Genomic DNA, 19,656 nt, shown 5'->3' with positions numbered 1-19,656 from the left:
AAGCCTTCCTCCTCCTTCCCCTCCGATGGGCGCCTTGGACTCGGCGGCCGGAGGAGCCTCATCCGCCCTGAGCACCATGCTCCCGGGAGCCCCCCTTCCGAGCCAGAGCTTCGCCAAGGAGCCTCCGGAGCTCCAGGGGGGCACTCCGACTCCCAAAGAGCCCGAGCTCAAGATCCAGCCCCAGGAGCGGCCCTTCTTCTTCCCGGAGCCCCCCTCGCAGGAAGGCTGCCACGGAGGAGCCGCTTACGGAGGAGGAGCAGGAGGAGGGGGCTTCGGGAGCCCCTCTGCCTCGGGGATCAGCTGCCCTCCGCCTTACAGAGCCCCTTCGGAAGCCCCGGGCTACGCAGCAGCAGCAGCAGCAGCAGGAGAGCTCTTCCCGGGCTCCCTCTACTCCTCCGGGGAAGGCAGCGGCTACTTCTCTCGCCCCCCTCCGCCTCCTCCGCCTCCTCCTCCGGGTCCCCCTCTGTATCCCATGCCTGGCTTCCAGGCCTCCGGCAAGGTCCAGGTGCTCCTCAACAACTACCCTCTCTGGGCCAAGTTCCACAAGCACCAGACCGAGATGATCATCACCAAACAGGGCAGGTGAGCCGGGAAGGAACGGGGGGCTACCTTCGGGGCCTTTTGAGGTGCTCTCTTTTGCTCTGGTCCTCCTTTGAGGCTGAGAGAGTGTGACTTGGCCAAGGTTACTCCATGGTTCAGTTGGGATTCAAACCCTGGGCTCCAGAGTCCACTCTCAAACCACTGCACCTGCTGGTCCTCATGGCGACCCTATTATAGGGTTTTCTTAGCATGGTTCTTCAGAAGGTGGTTTGTCATGGCCCTCCTCTGGGGCTGAGAGAGTGTGACTTGGAGAAGGTTACCCTTCCATGGCTCAGTTGGGATTCGAACCCTGGGCTCCAGACTCGAACCACTGCACCACACTGGCTCTTATGGCGAACCTATCTTAGGATTTTCTTGGCATGTTTCTTCAGAGAGGGGTTTGTCATGGCCATCCTCTGGGGCTGAGAGAGTGTGACTTGGAGAAGGTCACCATAGTGGGCTTCCATGGCTCAGTTGGGATTTGAACCTTGGGCTTCAGAGTCCAGGCTCAAACCACTTTGCGCTGGCTTCATGGTGACCCTATCATAGGGTTTTCTTAGCGTGTTTCTTCGGGGGGGGGGGGGTTGTCATGGTTATGAGGCTGAGAGAGTGTGTCTTGCCCAAGGCCACCCAGTAGGTTTTCATGGATGAGCCAAAGTCAAGAGGAGTCCAATGCTCAAGCCATTACACCATGCTGGCTCTTTAACCTCTCTCTCTGTATATATATATAAAAGGAAAAAGAAGGAAAAAAGAGAAAAGAAAAACTCACACAAATGCATATTACAAGAAGCAAATGCAAAAAACGTGCTCTCTCAGAGCCATGCCAAATACGCTCCATATTTGGACTTGTTCTCTCTTATTCCGTTATGTGATTTGTTGTTGCCGTGTGCCTCCAAGTCATGGTTGACTTATGGTGAGCCTAAAGGGACCCTTGTCATAGGTTTACTTGGCAAGGTTTGTTCAGAGGGGTCTTGCCATGGCCATCCTCTGAGGTTGAGAGAGTGTGACTTGGCCAAGGTCACCCAGTGGGTTTCATGGCCGAGCTGGGATTTGAACCTAGAGTCATCATCCAACGCTGGCTCAGCAGGGGCTTAAAGTCAAGAGGAGCTGCTGCTTGTTTGGGGCATTTTTGGGGAGCTCAGGTTAACCCTTAGCCTAAAGTTTAGAGAGCCCATCAGGATATAACTAAGAGGATAGCTTCAGCAAGCATGAGGTAGTGATTTGGGTTTGGACTGTGACTGGAGGTCAGAGTTCAATTCCTCACTCAATCCACCATCTTGGACAAGTCACTCTCTCTCAGCCTCAGAGGACGGCATTGGCAAACCCCCTCTGAAGAAACTCGACAAGAAAGCCCTATGATAGGTTTTCCTTACGGTGGCCATAAATCAACAGCGACTTGGAGACACGCAACAACAAATTGTATAAAGTAATTAGAGATAATGAACACAAGTGTGTGTTTTTCTTTTCTCTTTTTTCTTTTTTCCTATCTTTTTTCTTTATACATACACACGCACGCACACATATGTGTAATAAAAAGATTTTTTTTCAAAAGGTTAGAGAGACAGCATGTTGTAGTGGTTTGAGGGATGGACTAGGATTCTGGAGACCAGGGTTCGAATGTCGTCAGGGCCATGGAAACTTCCTGGGTGACCCTGGGCAAGTCACACTCTCTCAGCCTCAGAGGATGGCAGCGGCAAACCTCCTCTGAAGAAACTTGCCAAGAAGACCCTATGGATAGGCTCATCTTAGGGTCTCCATAAGTCGGAAATGACTTGAAGGCACACAACAACAACAACAGCAAATGAAATTCATGGGGTTGCAGTAAAGGCAGGCGACTTGGAAGGTGCAATGGTTGTTGTTGTTGTTAAGTGACCCTGTGGATGAGACATAACCAAAACCAACTGTTCTCAATTGCTCTTCCCAGGTCCTGCAGGCCCAGGCCTGTGTCTTCTCTGATCAAATCTAACTGGCATTGGTCTTCCTCTCTTTCAACTGCCTTCCACCTTTCCTAGCATCTGTGTCTTTTCTAATGGTTCATTTTTCCTCATGTTGTGGCCAAAGTATGACAACCTCAATTTAGTCATCCTGGCTTCCAGGGATAGTTTGGGTTTGATCTGTTCAAGAAAGCACTTGTTTGTCTTTTTTGGCTGTCCAAGGTATCCTCAGCACTCTTCTCCAGCACCACATCTCAAATAAGTTGATTTTCTTTCTATATAGGCTTTCTTCCCTGTCCAGCTCTCATATCCATAGATGAAGATGGAATAGGATGGCTTGGATTATCCTCACTTTAGCATTCAGAGTTGTATCTTTGGTCTTGAAGATTTTACCCAGTTCTTTCATATCTGTCTTTCTCAGTCCTAGCCTTCTTCTGATTTCTTCACTGCAGTCTCTGTTCTGATGAAGATTTGAATCAAGTTATATTTGTATATTTTGTATATTTTTGTATATTTCAGTTTTCTCATTATCTAGAAAGAACTCTTGTAGATCTCACGGGGTCACTATTTTTATTTTCTTAATGTTCAACGTCAAGCCTACCTTGGCATTTTCCTCCTTGACCTTCTTCAATAATTGCTCCACATGGTTTCTGCTAGTAGTATTGTATCCTCTGCCTATCTTAGGTTAATGTTCCTACCTCCGATCCTACTTTGCTTTTTTGGGGGAGCGTTTTAGAGAAATGATCTTGCTATCTGGGGAGGCAGAACAGGCTTGAAATGAAAGAGAAAGGGGGGGATGAGATCTTGTGCAATGATTTTTCCCAAACTTTGGTTGGGATCAGAGCTCAAGGAAGTTACTTTTTGGAACTACTACAACCACTGGCTGGGGTAGCCTGGAATTGTAGTCTCAGAAAGTAACTACTCCAAGGTCTGATAAAGACAGAACCCTCAAAGAAGAGGAGGAATGTGTGTGTGTGTGGGGGGGGGCAGCAAGGGATTGTTGTTGAGGAGTGCTGTGTGTGAGTGTTGTGGAAGGGGCAGGCAGTGGTTGTTGCTCGCTGTATATGTTTGCTGAAGAGAGAAATCACGGATGAGCCTTGGAGTAGATTCTTTAGAATGCCATCCTAAAGTTTTGACTCAGATCCACATGGGATCTCAGGCAGGCAGAAATGACCAAGGAGCCAAGAGTTGCACATCCAGAATGTGCTGCTGTGAAGCATCTTGGAAGGGGTGCATTGAAAACCACACCATTATTTCATTCACTCCTACCAGCTTCTTTTGCTATGGAGTTTATCACACGGGAGGAATTTCTCTTAATTTCGAATGAAAAGGAAGTGGGGCCAGAACATATTCACATGAATTCGCTAGTTCAGCGAATTTACATGAAATCGAATTGAGTTCGAACTGACTTCCCATTGCCCAAAAATAGCTTGCCATTGCCCGAAATTGCATGTGATCACCTCTCACGCAATAACGTGAAACCCCATGATTGTGTTCAGATTGACTTCCCATTGCCCGAAATTGCGTGTGGTAGTCTATCACGCAATAACGTTAAGCCCCATGATTGCGTTCGGATTGCCATTGGATTATACTTCCAATTTCCCTTGTCTGATAACATCCTATGTGTCAGACTTTGCATCCAGAGTTTGGAAAAGTTACTTTTGGAGGATGTCAATACCATAGCGCAGAGATGGTGAACCTTTTACAGACCGAGTGCCGAAACTGCAACCCAGACCCCACTTATTTATTGCAAAGTGCCACATCCCTCTGGCTTTCTGGTAAGAAACTCTGACAAACTCTGTGCTAGGGTGACAGCATGTGTGCCCACAGAGAAGGCTCTGAGTGCCACCTCTGGCACGCGTGCCATAGGTTCGCCATCACTGCCATAGCGAGTGGCCATGCTTACTGAGTGATTCTGGCAGTTACCATCCAAAAAGTAACTTTCCCCATGTTCTCCAAGGCTGATTGTCACTTGTCTCATTCTATGGGCACTCCTCTTTTTCTCTCAGAAGTACAAGGGGCCTCTGTTTTTTTCTTAGGCGTGACCGAGGCACTCTGCATGTGCTCAGAGATTTTATCATTATCCTCTCCCTTCCTTCCTGCCACAAATCCCAATGCCAAGTACAATGTCAAATAATATAAAACATGTTGGATCAAAGCCCCAATACCGATTCTAAGTATACCTTGAACTGTGAAGGTTCGGACATTTGAGAGAACTTTGTTGAGTCTGCTACCCTGCATAAGAACGTAGTACAGAGAAAAATAAAAGCACATCTCCACGTATGGTGCTTGTCCAGCTATTGGAAAGGAGGTAAATATTTACTGCTCTTGTCAGATTAACGGTATGGTTTAAAAAGTGATTGAAACATGACTTTGTACAACTCTGGGAAGGATGCTGGCATATAAGTTCATTTTAATGCTGCAACAAGGATCCAAATGGGGAAAGGACAGATTCTGGTTAAACAAGAATTTGTCTGATTGTCTTATCTAAATACAGGTATTCTTTTTCAAGCAGTACTTGATAGGCTTTATTTCTATGGCACCCCACCCTACCAACATCAAATCTTCCCTCTGAAAGAGGATGTAAGAGCTGCTTGCTTTTCATCGTAATGTGTGTGTGCATGAACATGTTTATGTTTGCAATGGCGCTCTTCCGCTTTCTTTATTTCTAACACAGAGATGCAACTTTTCATCCATTTATCAGTTTCATCAACATTAGATTTAATCAACAAAAGCTTTCTTTATTTGATCCCAGTAGGTTACATCCAGGTTATGGATTTGTCTTCCCCATTACCTGGTCACTTTTGTTCCAGTACAAAAGAAAAGGGAAAATAAAAGAGTGGCTTGCTTGATTAATAAGCATGGGCCAAATTTAATGAGTGTGTCTAAATTAGAGGATATTAAAACTTTTAAAAGTGGCTTTGTCAAGAAATGAAAGGCAGCCTTTCCTTCTAACAATGAGTGGCAGCTTCTGCTTCTTTGTGAGTTATTTTATGCTTAATTCAATAGGTGACAAACATTTATTTGAAATTACAATCCACTAATTACAACTAACCGAGGCAGCAAATTTTACATTGTCTTACCTGGGAGTAATCCCTTTGAACTGAAGCGGGTTTCATTCTGAGTGGAAATGTGTAGAATTGTAGGGCAAATGACTAAAAAGACAGATGATTGGCAGCTACTAGCATTCATGAGTCCCATGTTCTAAAAGGCCAGATTCTATGTTCTCAGCGAGTGTTCGTAGGAACAAAGCTCAAGAAATATATACATGTATTTCTTTTGAGACTATAACTCCCCAAATTTCCTGTGCTGGTGGGGGCTTTCTGGGAGTTTTAGACCAAAAATCGAACTTTTCTGAGTCTTCTTTAATAGCTAAGTCACTATTAGAAGTCTCTGCTGTCCATCAGGAAAGCAACGCAAGTTGTGGAGCATCTGGGATCAGGCACAGCGCTGTAAATAGAAGGACTTACAGATGTGTGTTGTTGTTAACTGTTGTTAAATTGAGTTCAATTTATGGCGATCCCATGAAAAAGAGACCTCCAGGTCACCCTATCCTAAAGAGCCATGGTCAGGTCTTGCAGATTCAGGGCTATGGCTTCCTTAATTGAGTTTATACATCTGTAATGCAGTCTTTTTTCCTTACTGCTTTCTACGTTACCAAGCATTATTATCTTTTCTAGTAAGTCATGTCTTCTCGTGATATGGTGAAAGTACAAGAATCCCAGTATAGTCATCTTGGGTTGTAGGGAGAGTTCAGGCTTGATTTGCTCTAGGACCCATTTATGTGTCTTTTTAGCAGTCCATGGTATCCATGGAACTCTGTGTGTATGTGTGTGTGTAGCATGTATAAAATTTAGCAATCGAGACAGAGATGTAATATTGGAAGATGGTTCTTATAGTGTTAATAACATATTTATTTTGCAAGTGAAAACTTGATTAAACTTTGGTAGCCAGTTATCCATCCTGTTGTTATTTAGAAAGTACTAGATTGGGCTGAGTGGTTTGAAATTATTATTTCTTAATCATTTTAAATTATAATGTGATATCCTTAGCAATACTTTATGAAATTAACTTCCCTTTCACCTTACTGTTTAAAGTCCTGCCCCCAACCACACGTATTGCATATATGCCTGAATTCATGAATATTGTTTCATGCATCTGATGACATTATTATTATTATTATTATTATTATTATTATTATCACAGTTTTTTTGTAAAACGCCGCAAATTTACACAGCGCTGTACATAATCAGTTAAGTTAAAAATAAAGACCTGCCTGAGGCGTACAATCTAATAAGGGTACATGTTAAAATACAACAGTAAAATAAATCAGAAAACCGGTTAAACTAAAGGTAGTCTATCAGTGACATGGGCTGCAGCCTAACAAAAGTGATGCTATAATAAACCTGTGAGTTACCATGCCACATGTTACTTTAAAAAGTTGTTCATGCTAGTAACCAGTTTCATTCCGTTAAAACATCAGGGAATATAAAAGTGAAACTGAATGTTAAATGCTAATATAGACACTGGAGACAGAACAGGGGCTAAAAAAATGATTATTCGAGCTGCCCTGATGTTATAAAGAAGGAGATATAAATATTTAAATAAGTGTGTTCATAGTAATTTTATTTATACTCATTCTGGGCGCATCTACAGTGTCAAAATAAAGTACACCACTGTAAGTGCTGTAGCTCCATCCTATGGAATCCTGGGATTTGTAGTGTTGACAAGGTCTTTAGCTATGTATTCTGCCTTTGGAGGAAAGGTGGAATATAAATGCAATACAGATATAATAGTGGCTATAACTTAATGTGACTTAATTACAATGCCACTAACAATTTTCAGAATAGAAAAATAAAGTAATTTTGAGCAGTTAGAGTCAATTTCTTTAACAGGGGTCAGAAACTAGAGAAGGAGCTTACAGAAGAATATGTGGTATATCCAGATATTCTTTCATTTCAGCATCCTTGTTCCTAGAAATTCAGCATTGGACACATTATTACACACACAACACATTTACCTACAGATCTACTGTTCTTGTTTTGTGCGTTCAAGTCATTTCTGACTTATGGCGACCCTAAGATGAGGTCTTTTAGCACAGTGTCTTCTGGGCAAGTTTCTTCAGAGGGGGGTTGCCATTGCCATCCTCTGCGGCTGAGAGAGTGTGACTTGCCCAAGGTCACCCCATCACTGAGCCAGGATCTGAATCCTGGTCTCTAGAGTCATAGTCCAGTACTCAAACCACTACATCACACCGTATCTACTACCTCTCACTTTTCCTTATCCCTCCGAGGTTGTTCACTGTCAGATCGACAAACCTTCTTTATTACCCATCACCAACACTGTCTCTTTTTTTTCCTGCCACCTTCCCTTGCTTCTCATTTCTTCTTAGCTTCTTGTGGATACTGGAAAGGTGATGAAGCCCTATTTATTTTAGCTGGAAATCCCCCAGTGATATGATATAGTGATAAAATGGCCAATGGCTCTCTCAATACAGAGATCACCAGAGGAAAATGCGCCCTTCCACAACCTTTTTGAGGGATGGGGAAGATGACTGAAAACTTTCCTCCTCACTATTTTGTCTGTGCTGGCACAGTGACACCCATCACTTCTGCCAGGGCTTGGTTTGACTTCTCTTCAGTCATAAACAAGGGGGTGGGGGGGTAGGAGAAAGGAATTGAATGGATGCCAAGGTTCATAGATGGCAAGGTCCCCCGGGCGGTAGATGATATGGGTCACACAGGCTGCAGCAGACACCAAAATCCTTTCCGCCTCTTCCAGCATTATGAATACCACGCATTTTAAAGTCACCCTCCCTGTGAAGGAAAGTTCTTCTCTGGCCACATTTATATGGATCTTTAATTCAGTTGACAAAATAGTCAGCAAATTCCAAGCCCATCTCTTAGGCCAGCCCTACCATTAGGTGTTTAACTTATCATTGTGTTCTTATTTGCAGAATGAGGTGCTTGTGGGATTTTTTTTTTTTTACAACAACAAAGGTCCAAAACACACTGGAGAAATAATCCAGTTTGAGACCACAGTTAACTGCCCTGGTTCAGTGCTAGGGAACTCTGGACATTTTAGTTTGTTGTGGCACCAGAGTTCTCTGACAGAGAAGGCTACAATTTCTCACCAAATTACCGTTCTAGAATTCCTGACTATTGAGCCTGGGCAGTTAAAGAGGTCTCAAACTGGATTATTTCTGCAGTGTGTTTTAGACCAAAGATGATCATAAACATTATATTCAGCCTCAAATGACAAAATAACCTGGTTGCTTTCATCAAGTTATCGTGCTGTAGACCTAGGCTTCATCCACACTGTGGAAATAATCCAGTTTGACACCACTTTAACTTTCATGGCTGAATACTATGGAATGCTGGCATTTGTAGGTTTTTTAAAAATGTTTTATTAGTTAAAAACAAATCAAAATAATAAGTACCAGAAAAAAGAACAAAAACTAAAGCAGAAAAAATAGTACATAGTAACAATAAAAGGCATTTGTAGTTTTTTGAGATAGTTAGCCTTCTTTGTCAGAGAGTCCGGTGATACAGTTCCCAGAATTCCATACCAATGAGGTGTGGCATTTAAAGTGGTGTCAAACTGGATTGTTTCTGCAGTGCAGATGCAGCTGGAATGAGGTTGCTGCCTCAAGAAGAATATTTATTGTTGTTGTTGTGTGCCTTCGAGTTGTTTTTGACTTATGGTGGCCCAACGGTGACTCTGTGACAGAGTTTTCTCAGCAAGATTTGTTCAGAGGGGGTTTACCTTTCTTTGAGGCTGAGAGAGTGGGACTTGCTGAAAGCAACCCAGTAGGTTTCCACAGCTGAACTGGGATTGGAACCCTTGTCTACAAGAGACCTAGAACCACTACACCTCACTGGCTCTCCATACAAAAGAGCAGCAAGTTGTTCTTTATGTTGCTGTAATGGTATTTTTACTGGCAAACTGAACGTTTTTTTTGGCCTGGATGCCAAAACAGTTTTGACTGGCCTTGGTTACAATGCAACAACTACCAAGACCCTTGACAGAGATGCTTTAGCAGATCTGTGTTGTTGTTGCTGCTGTTGTGTGTTTTCAAGTCATTTCTGACTAATGGCAACCCTCAAGTGAACCTATAATGGCATTTACTTGGCAGAATGTGTTCAGAGGGGGTTCACTTTTGCCTTCCTTTAAGGCTGAGAGAGAGTATGACTTGCCCAAGGTCACCCAGTGGGTTTCTATGGCCAATTAGGGATTCAAATTTTGTTGTCAAGAATCCTAGTCCAACATTCAAACCACACTGGCTCCCTGAAAGCTATGACCTACGCCTAAATCCAGTTGCTAGTCTCCACTAGAGTAGACGGGAAGGATGGGATTATGTGAAAGGATGGGATTTACATAAGGACTGGTTTGCCATTCAGCAGTTGACTGAACACATATACTCCAATGAAGACTAGCAATTTGCTTTAGGCCTTTATCTACAGATGGCTTTTCTTAACCACTCAGCACCTCCATTTCCCTTTTGTTTAACTTAAATTACCTCTTGAAAGTGTAGTTAGTTGGATTTTGGGAGGAGGCAGATAAAAATGAGGTAGGAAAACAAACATTTGTTGTTAACTGCCCTTGAGTCAATTTCCACCCATGGCATCCCTACTGATGAGATATCTCCACAACCTCCTGTCCTCCACTGCTCTGCCCAACTCCTGCAAAGTCATATTCATGATCTCTTTAATAGAGTCTTCCATCTCGCATGTGGCCTTCCTCTCTTTCTACTTCCCTCTACCTTTCCTAGCATTATTATTTTTTCCCATGATTTGTGCCTTCTCATGATGTGTCCAAAGTACGACAACCTGAATTTTGGGCCTCCAGGGAGATTTCTGTCTTGATCTGCTCCAGGACCCATTTGCTTGTCTTTTTGGCTGTTCATGGAATCCTTAGCACTCTTCTCCAGCACCACATCTCAAATGAATTGATTTTCCTCCTATCCTCCTGCTAAACTGTCCTCCTCCTTCTAAACTGTTCTTCTAAAGTTCTCACATCCGTACATGACAATAGGGAATACAGTGGCTTGTACAATTCTAACTTTTGTGCTCAGTTGTGTATCTTTGCATTTTAGGATCTTCTCTAATTCTTTCATTGCTGTCATTTCCATTCTTAATCTTCTTCTGATTTCTTGGCTGCAGTCTCCATTTCTATCAGTGTTTGATCCCAAGTATGAGAATTATTTTACTCTTTCTGTTTCTTCATTGTCTAATTCAAATTTGTGTAAGTTCTCTGTGGTCATTATTTTTGTTTTCTTTATGTTCAACAATAAGCCTGCCTTTGCACTTTCATCTAACAGTATTTTTTAAATCTCCAGCAACCTGATCAGTATTGCTTTCCTCTCAGTCCCTTTTGGGTGGAAAAAAAATGTTAGGCTAAAAGTTTTAAGGACTGTGTGAAGATAGTAGGGGAGTTTTTACTTAATATGACTTTTCCTCAGTTTAAAATGTATTGTCAACTCTGTTATGGCCCTTTCTACAGAAGAAGCCCAGGGCAATTCCCTTTGTTGCTCATAAAAGTGTGTGTGTGTGTGTTTGTGTGTGTGTGTGTGTGTGTGTGTGTGTGTGTCCTTGTGTCCTTGGAGAGAAGATTTCATCACATAATAGCTGGAATCCCATTGGTTACTCCCTTGAGAAGACCCATTGAATCAATTGTTGAATGTTGAGTCAACACAAAGATAAATTCAACATGGTTCAGTGGCTCTGCTCTTGCTGGAACTAATCTCTGACCCAATCTTTAGTTTTAGATTTTAGGCTTAAATTTCATCAGTGCCGGACAACAGAGAAAAGGAAGAAGGGAGGAAGAAAAGAGACGAAAGCGACCAGTGGGGGCATCTTTGGTCTTTTATAGGGCCAAACATCTAGAAGAAGGAAGGTTCTCTCCCACACACTAGGATAGATGGATGTACAGTATAAAAGTATAGTTACATTTAACTAGATTGCTTATGGCAATCCTAAGGCAAACCTATCATGGGGTTTTCTTGGCAAGATTTGTTTTGAGGAGGTTTGCCATTGCCTTCCCCTGTGACTTGCCCAAAGTCACCCAGTGGGTTTCATGGACATCATGAGAAGAAAGTAGTAAGGGAAAAGAGCCCAAGCAAAGAGTTCTGTCGCGAAAAGAAAAAGATATTTAAAGAAGATATGTGTGAACATATAACAAGAATAAATTAAACAATGGCCAGTGCTTCATGACACTCAACTGCTTGAAGATCTTACTCTGGCAAGTAGTAGAGTCAGACTTGGAAAGTGTGAAATATCCTCCCCTGACTTCAGTCAAAGTCACACTTATTGTGGGGTGGCCTCTTTGTGGTGGTTGGTAGAACGTGTAGTTCTTGTACACAAAGAGAGTGTGAGTGTGTGTGTTTGGGAGCAAGAAACTAAAAGAGAGAAAAGGAGAGATGGAGACAGAGACAGAAGCAACACAAAAATAAGACATTCCCTTCTGACTAATTCTTGCAGAAGTTTCAACTCTGTCTTTCAAACACAGATTTGATTAATTGGCAAATAGTAATGGTGACTGCAGTGGGCATATGGCCTCTAAAAGTCAAATCATCCTTTTTAGGTTCATATTTTACCTTCCTCCCCCCCCCCCCCAAAAAAAAAGAAGAAGGGGGGGGGAAAGCCCCAGTTACAACTGCATATTTCATGTTTTTGACTTCGAGGCAAGCAGGTCTCTTCAATCGGGTTTTTTTTATTTTGTGCTCAGTGGTATCATTCCTTTTCATCCTGGTAAAAGAACCCTGCATAAGCTTTGGGCCACTCTTGTTTGTTGCTGTTGAAAGGATCTAGTTAGTCCAAAATACTGTGGCTCAGTTTATTCACTGATGCTGCATCCATGCTGCAAAAATTAATCCAGTTAGACACCACTCTAACTGCTATGGCTCAATGCTATGAAATTCTGGAATTTATAGTTTGTTTTGGCACCAGAACTCTCTGACAGAGAAGGTTAAGTGTTTCACAAAGTTAGAGTTCCCAGAATTCCATAGCACTGAGCCATGAATGTTTAACAGGTGTCAAACTGGATTATTTCTGCAGTAGAGATGCAGGCTGAGACCTATTGTTAGGAATATATCTTGGTGATTCTCTAAAGCAGTGCTTCACAGGCTGTTTTATGTGGAGGAACAGCATTTTTTTCAATGTACCACAGACGAGTACCAAACTTGTGTCCATTGGGTTTACCTGTTTCTTTCTATATCCCCCAACATTTCACAAATGAGCAAAATAACCTTTTATTTTCCTTTTTAGACTCCTAGGAGTTTATCACATAGGAGGGAATTGGCCAAATCCCGTGCGGAAAAAGAATTTAAATCCACAAAAGCGGGATCATTTTCAGATGCGTTGAGCATTAATCCAACATTAACCCACACAGAAAGTGGACAAAATCAGCCACTTTTTACTTTCGGGATGTAAAAAGCAGCCAATTTTGTCCGTTTTCTGTGCGAGTTAATGTCAGATTAATGCTCAGTACCCCTGATGTATCTGAAAAAAAATCCTGGTTATTTCAGATCTTGTTTTATTTTAAATGATTTTTGTTAGCCTTCTTGAGTGTCTTCCTGCAGAAGGAAGAGTTAAATGTTTTTGCATATACACACATTTGCATCTCCTTTTACAGGAGGGGCAGGTGGGCATCTGTGGCCTTCCTAATGGTTTTAGCCTACAAAGCATAACCAACTTTGATATTGGTGGCGAGTAACATCAAGTAGGTTCTCCACTTTTGTTTTAGAGATTAGATCCCTGGGACATTGAGTTGCGAGGGTTGCAAGGATTGTAATAAAGTGCTAGTGAAGTTTGGCTTAAAACTGAAGATCAGAAAGGGCTTGGTTTGAATTAATCAGGCTTCTTTAAAACATATAATATAGTAAAGGTAATACCTTCTGTTGTATGTGAGGTTCACTCACTAGTACAAGAGTAATAACTAATGTGAAACTTTCTGGGTTTTGATTTCTGGTTTCTTTCTCAAGCTAATATTTTGAGGAAGCCAAGAAATGAAACTTGTTGGTAAAACGCTGAAGATTCCATTGTTAAACACTGAAAAGTTTGCTGAGTTATTTCCATTCATGTGTCCTTTCCATGACATCATGCTTGATCGTTCCTTTCCAGATTTAAGAATGAGTTTCATTAGTCTCACAATTTACATATGGCCTCATCCTTCCTCACCAGATTAAAATTCCCTAGATAGGAGGTTGTAGGATGTGGATTAGGTGGAAAAAAACAAAAAACAAAAGATACAGAAGAGACTAATAGTTCTCCCCACATTTGTTGCAGACACTGATGTAGGTATCAAGATGCCATCCCACTGCAAGCATTTGGTTTTTGCATATTTGAATATTCTGCTGTGTTTTTAATGGTTTGCATAAAGAAAACTAATAATATGGGAGGAAGCATTTGTCCCTCTCCATATTTCTGATGTACTGCTTTTCTCTGCAATAGGTCTGTGGCTACAGTGGAACAAAACAAGGGAATCACCCTCCCATAAACATTCTGCCCCATCAATGAATTTTTCCTACAGTTCTCTTATTTCTAGCGTTGCAGTAACTTAAAACTTCAGTTAAGTATTTAGAGAATAGAGTTTAAGCATCCGCAAAAAAAGGGAGGTAAATTTACCAATGGAATGCAAACACAGCAAATACACACCATGTATTTTTATACGTAAAAGCAGCAAATACTAAGGCTGCATCCACACCACAGAAATAATCCAGTTTGACACCACTTTAACTGCCATGGCTCAATGCTATGGAATCCTGGGATTTGTTTTGTCACCAGAGCTCTCTGATAAGGAAAGCTAAGGTGTGTTACATACCGCTGGATTGCGGCGGTCTCCCACCGCCGCCGCTTGCAGCGTCCGGGAGCCGCAGCAGCCAAACCGCGCAGCTCCCGAACGCTCCGAGGAAGGAGCGCGGAAATCGCGCTCTTTCCTGGGCCCCGGAAAAGACATTGCGAGGCACTAATCGTGCACTCGCAGCGTCACTTCCGGGGCGCAACGTGTGGACGCACAGCGTCCGCTACGTCAATATGGCGGCGGCCGTGTGGAAAGGCCACCACCATTTGTTACGGACTCTGTCCGTAATAGGAATAGGGGCGTCTGGAAGAGACGCCCCCTTTTCAAAATGGGACGTCTTAAGGACGCCCCTTATGGTGGTCTGTAACCCGCCTAAATATCTTACAAAACTACAAAGCCCAGAATTCCATAGCATTGAGCCTTGGCAGTTAAAGTGGTGCTGAACTGGATTATTTTTGCAGTGTGGATGCATCCTAAGTGAGAATGATGTTAAGTGTCTCTGCCCTTGTCTGTACTGGCCACAATACTTCAGGGACTATCTTGGCAGTGCAACTGTCCCAACCTGCCCGTTATCCTCCATTTTCATACTGGAGTGGCTGTCTACACAGGTATCCCACTGGGCTGCTTGACATGTTTGTCATCACAGGTCATTCACTTATGAAGTCGTGAGTAACCCGTTTTGATGGCAGACACACTGGGTGTTCCAGTGGGACGCCCGTGCAGCCAGACACTGGTGCAGAAACCGAGAGGTAACGGGTTGGGTTTTTTTGTTGATGTTGTTAAACCATGTTAATGTTGTTATACCTCAGTTCTGGTGTGGGACATGCCAGATATCACCGGATTGCCCACACCAGAACCAGGGTGTGGACCATGCATCGTCTGAACAGGATGGTGCCAGACCAGGATGGGGATGGGCCTTTTGGTCTCTGCAATACTAGAAATTTAAGGATTGAAGGAAAATGTCATTGGGAGAGGGGCAGAATTCTTATTGGTGAAGATAGGGGCACCTCTGTTCTTGCACTATAATTTACTTCTGCAACTCCTCATTTTTAGTTAGAAGTGGCACCATCCAAGAGGAAGTTTGCCACCTGTTTCTGCTTTACTGTGTAATGCCTAGGAAACCAGTCCTAGAATCTTTCTTCATTGGAGTGCGGAAACACAATAAAAATGTTTGAAATTTGAAGCTGGGTAAGGCATGTGGAGACCATTATTCCTTCTTCTTGTTTGCTTACTCCAGAAGGCTGGTGAACTAGTTGGTGTGATAAGGATGGGTAACAGCAGCAATGGGACATTCCAAGGATTGGTTGTAGATTCCCCATTTTTAAACCATGGTATTTTTGTAATTAACTGGCAGTGTCAAAGCCTGACACCATCCAGCTAACAACTGTCATTACTGTCAGAGGAAGGAGGTGAATGTTGCATCTTAGTCTCAGTTGAGAATTTCCCCCTCTGGCAACATTTTAATTGTTGTTTGTATTTCATTTTAACCCAGTTCTACATGGTAGTATAATATAATATCCAAGCATGGACCCATGGCTGGGGTGGCCATATGAAAAAAAAAGAGCAGAGCTCCTGTAACTTTAATACTTATGGAGAATTTGAGTATGAATGTAAGACATACTTGGTTGGTGGTCTCTGATACTGGTTTACATCACTGATGCATCTCATTCATAAAGAAAGGCATACTTTCTGCATTAGACATTAATACTGTGTGCAGTTACTTGGCGTTAACTCCAGAACTTCCAGTTGAAGGACTAACATGTGCATCAAGATAGCATTTAGCAATAGCATTTACATTTCTATACCATTTATCAGTGAACACAGCACTCTCTAATCAGTTACAATGTGTAACATGCAAATCATCAGGTTATATAGTTTCTACCACCCTAATTCACAGGTGCTTCTCCATATCCATGGATTCTGTATCCACGGATTCAGCTATCCACGGCTTGAAAATATTTTAAAAAAATATAAATTCCCAAAAGCAAACCTTGATTTTATCATTCTATATAAGGGACACCATTGCATAAGATGCGATGCTTTTAAGAAAATTTAAAAAGAATAATTTTGTAAAACAATTGTACTACTATTTAAAATTTAAATTTCTTTTTAAACCAAGGCCTTTCTTTTCTCCTTCCATTGAGCCACACTCCACTTACACCATCTCTTCCACTGAGCTCCCGTGTTTTAAAGGGATGCAGGCAAATGCCACAGGCCATTTCTGCCAAAAGGTAGGTGTTTGGAGAGCAGTGGTGTCACCCCCCCCAGTAGGATATCACCTGGTATGTTTTGTACTCCTTGCACTTATGTAGTGACACCCCTGTTGTACTCTTAAGTAGAATAAATTTTTCAAGTTAAAAATACACAGTATTTATGAATGGCAGATATGGGAACAGTTGGCAGACTGGGCTGTCAAATATATGTGAAATGCTACTCTCTTGTACCTTCCTTTTCTATTTTTCTCGTACATGCTTACATATACTTCTATTTAGTTCTTTGTTTCTTTCTCACACTGTTGATAGGGCGGTCTCATGATTTTTCCTGTCTTCTTTTCTTGTCTTCCTTTGCTCTCCTTTTTCTCAAGCCCCAGACAGAGAGTGTCACTTTGATGCTGTAACCAACCCGCTCCTAATGTGTTGAAAGTCTAAATGCATTAAAGCCGCTTCATTTCCTGCGCACCCTTCAAGGGTTTACAATCAGAGAAAAAGACACCCCCCCCCCACACACACACACTCCTCTGCTTTGCGCTCAAGGCTCTTCAGTGACATACCACCATCATTGGGAAAGAGACATAACAATAAAGAAGATTTTATTCTGAAACAGAAATAGCAGAAATGTCCACTAATTGGTCCAAACTAAAATTTCGTTTCTGCCACTCCAGACTTTTCCTGTTCCATTCTGCGTGAAACTCTGTGAATAGGTTCTTGAAGAATACTTTCAGTTTTGACAAGCTTTAAACTATGTTGTTTCTGCGGGTTTAGTGTTTAAGATATATGGTTTCCTTAAAGATGCTATTGTAATTTCTCCGCTGGGCAGAAGGATACCTCCTACTGCAGGGTCTGTGATGCGCAGTGTCTTGGTATTGATGTCTTCCTCAATTAAATCTCTTTTTGGACAGAGTGCAAGATAGTATTCTGTAGCCTTTTGTGCAATGTACAGTACAAAATTCCCCATACAGTGGTCAAGTCCCTTACCAGTAGGGAGGGGGCAGAGAGCTGGGAGATAATTTAGCAGATCTAGATCTAGGAGGAAGGGGTGGAAGGGTGCACTCCATCTATGAATGTGTTCCCAATTACCTTTTCCTCTGAGCTGATGCCCACCAGATCTTCATTCTCTAACTTGACTTCCCATTCCCTCCATTCCTCATCAGTAAATAGCAACAGCCCTTCCTACTATTTGATAGGTATGGGGTGGGATATTTTGGGTCGTGGTGGTGGTGATGTTATTCATTTATATCCTGCCTTTCTCCCATTAATGGGACTTAAGATGGCTAGAAAGATTTATAAATCAATACAGATGTTAAAAAAAGCTATACAAAAACATAAATACAGTGGGACCTTGTTATCTGCTGGGATTTGGTTCCAGGAACCAACAAAACTAACAAAATCCATGGATGCTCAAGTCCCATTAAATATAATGGCAGAGCAAGATGGTGTCCCTTATATAAACTAGAAAATTAAGGCTGGCTCTTTGGAATTTATACTTTTTTTTTTTGGAAAAATTTTAAGCTATGGATGCTTGAATCCATGGATAAAAATCTGTACATAAGGAGGGCCAACTGTATAAATTTAAAATTAATTTAAAAATTAATTTAAAAACTATTAAGAGCCAGAATGGGTGCAGTGGTTTAAATGCTCGACTAGGACTGTGGGAGACCAGAGTTTGGATCTTGGTTTAGCTATAGAAACCCACTGTGTGACCTTGGTTAAGTCACATACTCTCAGCCTCAGAGGATGGTGATGGCTATTTAAATATTGTGCTATTCAGAATTGTGCTACTCAAATATTGTTGGGCTAATGTGGTGTAATGGTTTGAGTGTTGGACTCTGAAGATTAGTTTTGATACTCTGCTTGAGCAGAAAAACCTACTGAGTCACCTTGGGCAAGTCACATTCTCTCAGCCTGAGATGATGGCAGTGGCAAACTCCCTCTGAAGAAACTTGTCAAGAAAACCCCATGATAGAGTCACATTAAAGTCACCACTACAACTACACGCTGCAGCCCCGATCTCTCCTTTCCTTGGTGCAAAAAGGAGCCTTTGCTGCCGATGTGCAGCTTTTTTGCACTCCTTTGGCCTGCGTCACGTAGATGCAGTCCTAGAGGAGCGCTGTGATGCCATGTGCCGGAGTGGTGGCCAGTGTTATGCCAACCTGGGGACAGAGTCGGGGTGTGTGTCATGTGGCTCCCATGCCCCGACTCCACCTCCAGGCTGGCCTTAATGGCCAGTTTGTCAAGCCCCAAAGTTTGTCACTATCTCAGCCACTTGTGTGAATTGTTTTGGAATTTTCTGGATTTTGGAATTCCAGACAAGGGAGACTCAGTATGTAGCACAAAAATCTTTTCATTAGCCAATGGTAGGAGAACAAGGATGGAACAATCCTGGCCTCCCTAGGGAGGGGGTTCCAAAATCTGGAAGCAGTTCTTGAGAAGGTCTTCTCCGTTGTTCCCACACAGTGAGCCTGAGAAGTTGGTGGTTCAGAGCCTCTCCAAATTATCCCAGAGCTCTAATGGGGTCATAAAGGATGCCCCTTTATGGGATTGTTCTTTGCATCCCTCCAAAAAAAGACACACACAAAGGTGGACGCAGAACTGCACAGGTGCAGAATCTCTTGCCTAAATGTTCCAGAATTCTTTGTATATGCAAGGGTTCCAGGGAAGATGCTCAGGAATTCCTCAGCAGAAGAGTTGAAATGGCAGGTTTGAAAATCTTTGTACTGTTACACTAGATTGTGACCATGGCCTGTAACAAGAGTTTATCTCCTAACACCCCCCTCCACACACAATTGCTATATATTTCTTCTAGTTGTCCTTAGAGACAAAAAACAAAACAAAAACAAAACAAAAAAACTCAAACCAAATGGGTCTTCGCAACCTTTTATTGTTTTCCTTTAATTACACTTAAAGTGTGCACAGAACTTCTGATGTGCATGTAGGCTCATAGTTTCCCTCTTCTTCTCCCTCCTCTTCTCCATCCCCAACAGCTGGAAATTTATTTATGAGTCACTTCTCTATGAAAAATATGTGATGTGACATTTTGCCATTGAAATGTATAAGTGTAAACGACATTCAGTAAAGGAAACACGCAACAACAGCAGAAGCCTGAAAACCCAATGATCCCAAGCAGT

The 19,656-nt window shown here is 42.3% G+C and overlaps 1 protein-coding gene across 2 annotated transcripts in view; it reads left to right on the top strand.

Moving 5' to 3' along the window:
• Positions 1-466: 466 nt before the first annotated feature.
• The window catches only part of TBX21 (T-box transcription factor 21), a 62,072-nt gene continuing 42,882 nt past the window's right edge, over positions 467-19,656 (top strand). Inside the window, exon 1 of one of the 2 annotated variants that reach the window (XM_089531774.1) lies at positions 467-582. In XM_089531774.1, the coding sequence (XP_089387900.1) occupies positions 473-582 (110 nt within the window). In that variant the 5' untranslated portion in view covers positions 467-472. The remainder of the gene's footprint in view (positions 583-19,656) is intronic. The other variant, XM_089531773.1, reaches the window with a different exon arrangement.

This window comes from Sceloporus occidentalis, unplaced genomic scaffold (assembly GCF_023333645.1).
Source record: "Sceloporus occidentalis isolate IW3139 unplaced genomic scaffold, rSceOcc1.0.p SCAF_7, whole genome shotgun sequence".
NCBI lineage: Eukaryota > Metazoa > Chordata > Lepidosauria > Squamata > Phrynosomatidae > Sceloporus > Sceloporus occidentalis.
The sequence above is the reverse complement of the archived record's forward strand: the minus strand, read 5'-3'. Positions and strand labels throughout refer to the sequence as shown.